Raw genomic sequence first — 8,117 nt, 5'->3', positions numbered from 1 at the left:
TACTCAGGGTCATTTTTCCGTTTAGTTCTATTCGTTTATTTTATAGTTGTCTGCTTTCAGTCTGCGTTCAGTCGTGTAGGCTAGCCGTTCTTTATGTATGTTTTTCAATGTTGTTGGTAGCATACTCTGTATATTCTGTTTTCATCAATAAAATCTCTTTGCTTTTCAAAAAAAAAAAAAACTGAGTAATAATTATGTGATGTTATCATGACATTATTATTATTAATGTATTCATCATCTAACACTAATGGAAGTATTATATAGAAATATTAGTATTAGTTGTAGTACTAATAAAAAAATTAATGAAAAATAAAAATTAAAACAATTAATAAAACGTAGGTGAAAATGTCAACAAATTTTGTAGTTTCTAAGACGATAAGATTTGAAAGTGACTGGAAATCAATCGTCATTGAAAGTCGATCAACAGTAACTGAAATGAAATTGGATGTGATATGAAAAAAAAATTAATTAATTGATTGCTCTAGGTCATACATAGTACTCCGTATTTCATATTTAAGTTTGACCATGTTTGTGTTTTCATATTATCTTGAAAGGGGATAATACAGAGACATATATATTTTTTTACCACATTTAATAGGGAAAAACTAGTTACAACAAAAAATGCTAGTAGGGTCAACCACCCCCTTTTGTCTTAGAAAAGATACGCCCCTGTTTATATGGAGTATTAACGATGATCAAGAAGTATACAGTATATGGTACTGGTACCGCAAGGCTCTATGACTTCCTAATGGTTACGGTTATATTCATTCATTACATATTTTGGAATCAAACTTCCATACTAAAACGAAGATATTGTTTTATATTTAATTTAATAAAATTACATAACATGGCCTTGTATATTCTTGAAAAAACACTCAACAATACAAAAGACTTGAAAATAATAATATATTGACTAAATATAAGATAAGAAAACTCAATTAATTGATTGCTCAGCTTTTCAAAAAAAATTTAATTGATTGCTCTAGGTCATACATAGTACTCCGTATTTCATATTTAGGTTTGACCATGTTTGTGTTTTCATATTATCTTGAGAGGGGATAATACAGAGACATATATATATTTTTTTTACCACATTTAATAGGGAAAAACTAGTTACAACAAAAATGCTAATAGGAACAACCACCCCCTTTTGTCTTAGAAAAGATACGCCCCTGGTAGAGTGTACATTAAATAGTGAAATAAAAACATAGAAAGTGGGTCACCGGATTGGAACTTGCTAAAGGATCGTGAATTGTCCAAAGTATACGAGTCGAGTTATATACTTGGGCTGGACCGGGTGGTAAGATGTCGTGAATTGATCGGGTTATGATCAATAGTGGATAGTTGGAATTGTGGTCCTGGGCGATGTTAATTGCGGGGGTTAAAGGATCTGCAGATCACAAGCCGTTAGTGTGGGGTAAAAAGTCTTTAGCTTGGGGTTCCAAATCTTTGCGGTTCTTCAATGTATGGTTTGATAGTCCAAATTTTATGGATATGTGCAAGTCGAAATGGGTATCTTATCAAGTGGGAGGTTATTCGGCTTTTGTTATTCAAGAAAAATGCAAGTTGTTAAAGATAATGCATCTCGTGTGATTCATAATAAAGTTGGTCTTGCTTCAATGGAATGCGAAATTTATGATATGAAGAAAGCTTATGAATTGAGATATTTATTGCCTTTTGTATTGACCGGCCTCATGGTTAATGAATTGATTTTGTACAAAAAGAAGGCGGCGATTGTAGTTCGTAATGAATTTAGTGGTACATCAAATATTACCGTGTTGTTTAAGTAGTTCAAAGTAGTTTTTGAGAATAATGAATTCTTTTGGTACTTGATGTAATTGTATGGATATGGCTAAAGCATGTAAATCCATTACAATGGCCCTTTGTATTGTAAGGTAGTTCACTATTGGGTGAAATACCTTTCTTAATTAAATTCATTTTTTTTTGCCAAAAAAAAAAAAAAAAAAAAAAATTGGAACTTGGTACAAGACCATTGGGAATGGCCTTACGTGCCTCATTTATAATGGCTTCGTTTGTGTGTCACACCCTAATTAGTAGCTCCTTCCTGTTGTATAATTCGTAGCATTTCTTTTGTTGTTATCCATCAAATATCTTTGTGGATGAAAATACTTATAACTCGAATATCATATCTCAGTAGATTGAGCAAAAAATCAATTAGTAATAATATTAAGTATCCCAACATTAATTTCAATCGATCTATCCTTGTATGAAGTTATGGGACTGTCATCGCTAGTGTCGGATATCCCCAATTTATCTTGGTTTAGATTCAACTACTTTTTCATACAACAATAACACCACTTGTAGTGGTGGCGAAATTTGTTGGCGTTTCGAAGGTTGAGGCAGAATAATTGACGGTAACGTGACAAATGCAATTAGATGAATGTGAGTAGTGGGCGACGTGATGTGGTGATGTGTCAAATAAGAAGTGAAAGTTGGGTGTTAAAATAGTGAAAAAGTTGAAAAATGGTATAAATTAATAATAAAATATTTAACACGCCTCTTCCTTCCCGTGCATCAGCTCAACACGCCAACAAATTTGGCTACCAGCATGCTGTGCTATGACGTGTTGGTGACGTGTTCAGACAAATTCGAGCTCCAACTAGGGGTGAATGTACTCACATGGGAGTGGGGTTCTATGACCAACTATTCTAGAAATTTTTGTTATTATGTAATTTTAAATTGTATAGAACACCACTAAATTTAGTTATAGGATCCCACGTATTTTTAAGATTAATAATTTTTTTGGATGTAAATAATCACTAAAGTGCTTTTCAAATATAATTAACTTTGAATTTTTCAGGAGACCCTAATGAAATTTTATCCTCGCCACTAACTTCAACACACGCGTTACAAATGGTCTAAATAATGAGTGAGCTATCAGGAATTCTTGGTACTAGATATCGACACACTAAGGCCATTAATTTATCTTTAGAATATGAATATTATGAATTCACACACTAAGCTACAAATATACATACAGAGGCGAAGCCAGAATTCACGTATAGGGGATGCATTTCAAAAAAAATAAATATCAACATAAAATTTTCATATATACATCGTAACTATAAGATATTTAAGGGATGCTTATGTTTATTATTTGGGAATATTGACAACTAATATACAATTTTTAACACACTATAATTCGCTTATTTGAAGAGTTGGGGATGCAAAGCATCCACATGCATCCCCTTGTCTCCGCCGCTACATACATACATACATACATACATACATACATACATACATACATACATACATACATACATACATACATACATACATACATACATACATATGGGCAGGATCAATGGGGAAGTAACCAATCGCGGATAAGCGGGGGGAAGCAAATTTATTTTTTTTTTCGTTTTTTTCTGAATTTTTTTTTCAGGCATCAAGATCACACGAAATGAACATTTAGAAAAGACAATTCGTGATGAATGTTATTATTTAGGCGGTAAAACGATCGACAAAAATAACATTCAAGATAATATTGTTCGTGAAGAATGTTAACGTTTTTTTCTTCATGTTTTGTGAAGTAAAATTTAGCCCGATTTAGAGTTTAGGGTTTAGGGTTTGGTGTTTTGGGTTTATTCCATAAACCCAAAACACCAAACCCTAAACCCTAAACCCTAAACTCTAAACCGTTCGTGTTAAAAACTCAATCTAAATCCTAAATCTAAACCCTAATATCTAAAACCTCAACATACGCTCGAAAAATACGATAATTGTTATATATTAGTTTTTCGAGCGTTTTCCCGCAAAAATAAAAACATATATCACAAAGTGTCTTTATTAAAGTTCATATTTTTATCCGATCTATAATTGTTCATATATATATATATATATGTATATATATATATATATGTATATATATATATGTATATATATATATATATATATATATATATATATGTATGTATATATATATATGTATATATATGTATGTATATATATATATATATATATATATATATAGTGGTAGGATCAAGAGGGAAGTAACCAATCGGGGGAAGCGGGGGGAAGCAAAAACTTTTTTTTCGTTTTTTGAAAAAACTTTGTTCACGAACATTATAGATGAGATGAAAATATGAACATTTAGTAGAGACACTTTGTGATAAATGTTTTTATTTTAGCGAAAAAACACTCAAAGAAGTAATATATAACAATTATCGTGTTTTTCCAGTGTTTGTTGAGGTTTTAGCTATTGGGGTTTAGATATTAGGGTTTATAGGGTTTAGATATTAGGGTTTAGAAATTTAGGGTTTAGGGTTTAGATTTAGAGTTTAGATTTAGAATTTAGATTGAGTTTTTAACACGAACGGTTTAGAGTTTATGGTTTAGGGTTTGGTGTTTTGGGTTTATGGAATAAACCCAAAACACCAAACCCTAAACCCTAAACTCTAAATCGGGCTAAATTTTACTTCACAAAACATGAAGAAAAAAAAAACGTTCATATTCTTCACGAACAATATTATCTTGAATGTTATTTTTTTCGATCGTTTTTCCGCCTAAATAATACTACCTCCATCCCGCCACAAGTGTCCACATTTCTATTTTGGGATGTCTCATATCAAGTGTCCACTTTGTGTTTCAACCAATGAGAAGAGGTTATTCTGGAGAGAGAAGATTTCTGATTGGTGGAGAATGAAGTTATTGGGATTTTCTAAAACTGTGTGTAAAAAGTAAGTGGACACTTGTAATGGGACGGAGGGAGTAACATTCATTACGAAGTGTCTCTTCTAAATGTTCATATTTTCGTGTGATCTTGATGCCGGGAAAAAAAAATTCCAAAAAAACGAAGAAAAAAAAAATTGCTTCCCCCCGATTGGTTACTTCCCCATTGATCCTGCCCCTATATATATATATATATATATATATATATATATATATATATATATATATATATATATATATATATATATATATATATATATATACACACGCATGTTTGTCTCTCTTAAAATCACAACCTCATAGTTGGAAAGTTACCCGATAACATTATGTCAATGATCCGTTGATATATGCGAAATAGATCACATTTATAGGACAAAAGTAAAGCAACTTATCATCATATCATATCATGTATAAATATAATATAAACTGAAAATTGTTATATACTCTTTCTTTCAGAAAATAGTTAAAGATTTGATCATATCAAACAATCTGGATCGTTTGATAAAAAAATGTTACTCCTTGTTAGATAAAAGTCGTACAATAAACTTTGGCATTTATATGGCTAAAGTCATGAGAATATGGTACATTTATTGTTTCTACCTAAAGGCTTACAAAATGATTGATAAATAACCCAAAAAAATAAGTAAACTTTACATTCACATTCACATATGACATATGTAAATCTAACATGCAATATTCTACCTTTTAAGGTTAGTACAAATGTGGCATAAGACATATGATTAATGATGATTAAATGATGATAAACAAAAAAGATTTCTGCCATGAACCAAATAAGAATATGCTAACTTTGATCTTTGTCAAGTTACTCTGAGATTTTGTGATAAAATTTAACTAATTTTCAACAAAATAACATTTAATTTAAATCCTTATACTTAAGGAATTCTTAAGCCACACTAATGTAGATTTAATGAGCCTTGAAGCTTAAAAAAGCTTCACAACATCGTCTTCTCTTACCGGGTACCTATGAATGCAATCAGCCCATGCACCATGTTTTGTAACTTCAATGTCTTTGTTACATTGCCAAACTGCACTATTGCATTTAAACCCACTCCCAAACCCTATTTGCCATACTCTATCTCCTTTTTTCATTCTCCCTTTTGCTTCCATATAACCAATCTCATACCACAATGAAGATGATGACGTGTTCCCAAACCGATGCAACGTCATCCTGGATGCTTCCACGTGTTCATGCGACAACCTCAAATTCTTTTGAAGCTCATCAATAACCGCACGTCCTCCTGCATGAATACAAAAATGATCGAACGCCTTTTTAAAGTCCGGAATGTAAGGTTTCATATCAAGCTTTAAAACCTTTCTCCCTAAAAGATTGAAAAGAAACAAGACTTGTTCGGAAAATGGAAGAACCAACGGTCCAATTGTGCTAATGTTCGACTTCAATGAGTTGCCCGCAATTAACATAAGATCTACATTTAATGCTATTCCAACATGACCTTCTTTGTCTTCTTCTTGTTGGACACAACGATACGATTTTTCATCGGATCCTTTGTGGGTCCGGACCACATGCAAAAGACTATACTTTGCATGGTTACGTTGTGACCTTTTATTGGTCAAAAGAATCGCTGCTCCTCCCATTCTGAACAGACAGTTTGGGAGGAGCATCGATCTTTCTTTTCCCAAGTAAGAATTTGGAGTTATAATTTCTGTACTAATCACAACTGCATATGATTCAGGGTGAACTTGAAGTAGATTTTTAGCAAAATCTATAGATATTAATCCAGCACTACACCCCATTCCGGAAAGGTTATAACTCTTGATATTACTTCTCATTTTAAACTTATTAACCACCATGGCTGAGATAGAAGGAGTTGGTGCAAAAAGACTACAATTAACGATTAAAATATCGATATCTTTCGGGTTAATCCCGGTTTGTTGCAACAAATTATCCATGGCTGAGAAAATGACTAACTCGGACTCATCTCTAGCATCCATAAAATTAGGTTTTGGTGGTAAATAATGCAATGGATATGGTAAACATGTTTCTTCACCTAAACCAGATCTTTCAAAGATTTTGACTTGAAATGCAATGCTTTTAGGTTGTGAGGCTAAAATTATTCTACCATGTTCAGCCGCCGTTGCATATGGTACACGAAGAATGGAAGGTGGTTTGAAACAAGCGAAATCGACTAAGTAAATGGTTCGAGGTTTGTTCAAGTAGAAGAAAGTGAGAATGGAGATGGTTATGAATGTGAAAATGAGTTTGTGGAATAAATTAAGATGGTTAAGAGGGTGGTATGGAGATTGTTTGTATATTTGAGCTAAGATAGCAAAGGTTAAGGTTAGTAAGAGAAGTTTAGGGACATGATCAATGAAATAGTGATAGGTTTGTTTAAGTGACTTGAACATTGTGATAAAAGATAGTGATAAATAGAGAAATGGATAGTTCAGACAAGTGAAATTGATGGGGTATATGAAGGAAAGGGGAAGGTGAAGATTTATTAATGAGTGGATGGGAGAAAGTTAAATTTAATGGGATGGAAGGGGAGCTAGGCAGATAAGAAGATTTAATAAGCTTTTTATTATTATTTTCTTATACATATACATTATAATAATTATAATTATATATCTATACATATATATACATTAAAAAAGTTTTTGGCACATGTCATTTTTTTAATACTCATTAATTACATGAAATTTTCGTAACTAAACTTTCTTTAATTATATATATATATATATATATATATATATATATATATATATATATATATATATATATATATATATATATATATATATATATATATAGGGGCAGGATCAATGAGGAAGTAACCAATCGGGGGAAGCAAAAAAAAAAAAAAAATTTCGTTTTTTTTTTAATTTTTTTTTTTCTGTCATCAAGATCACACGAAAATATGAACATTTAGAAGAGACACTTCGTGATGAATGTTATTATTTAGGCGAGAAAACGATCGACAAAAATAACATTCAAGATAATATTGTTCGTGAAGAACATGAACGTTTTTTTCCATGTTTTGTGAAGTAAAATTTAGCTCGATTTAGAGTTTAGGGTTTAGGGTTTAGGGTTTAGGGTTTGGTGTTTTGGGTTTATGGAATAAACCCAAAACACCAAACCCTAAACCCTAAACTCTAAACCGTCCGTGTTAAAAACTCAATCTAAATCCTAAATCTAAACCATAAACCCTAAATTTCTAAACCCTAATATCTAAACCCTATAAACGCTAATATCTAAACCCTAATATCTAAACTCCAATAGCTAAAACCTCAAAATACGCTCGAAAAACACGATAATTGTTATATATTACTTCTTCGAGCGTTTTCCCGCCAAAATGAAAACATTTATCACAAAGTGTCTCTACTAAATGTTCATATTTTCATCTCATCTATAATGTTCGTGAACAAAGTTTTTTTAAAAAACGAAAAAA

At 31.6% G+C, this 8,117-nt stretch overlaps 1 protein-coding gene across 1 annotated transcript; it reads right to left on the bottom strand.

Annotated features, from left to right (window-relative positions):
- Window positions 1-5,559: 5,559 nt before the first annotated feature.
- LOC139896905 (3-ketoacyl-CoA synthase 5-like) lies at window positions 5,560-7,077 on the bottom strand. The gene has a single exon (XM_071879541.1). It carries the CDS (start codon window positions 7,075-7,077, stop codon window positions 5,635-5,637), a length of 1,443 nt encoding a protein of 480 aa, XP_071735642.1. The 3' UTR covers window positions 5,560-5,634.
- Window positions 7,078-8,117: the final 1,040 nt, after the last annotated feature.

The sequence above is a fragment of the Rutidosis leptorrhynchoides genome, chromosome 3, assembly GCF_046630445.1.
Source record: "Rutidosis leptorrhynchoides isolate AG116_Rl617_1_P2 chromosome 3, CSIRO_AGI_Rlap_v1, whole genome shotgun sequence".
Classification (NCBI taxonomy): Eukaryota; Viridiplantae; Streptophyta; class Magnoliopsida; order Asterales; family Asteraceae; genus Rutidosis; species Rutidosis leptorrhynchoides.
This window is presented reverse-complemented; position numbering and strand designations above follow the sequence as displayed.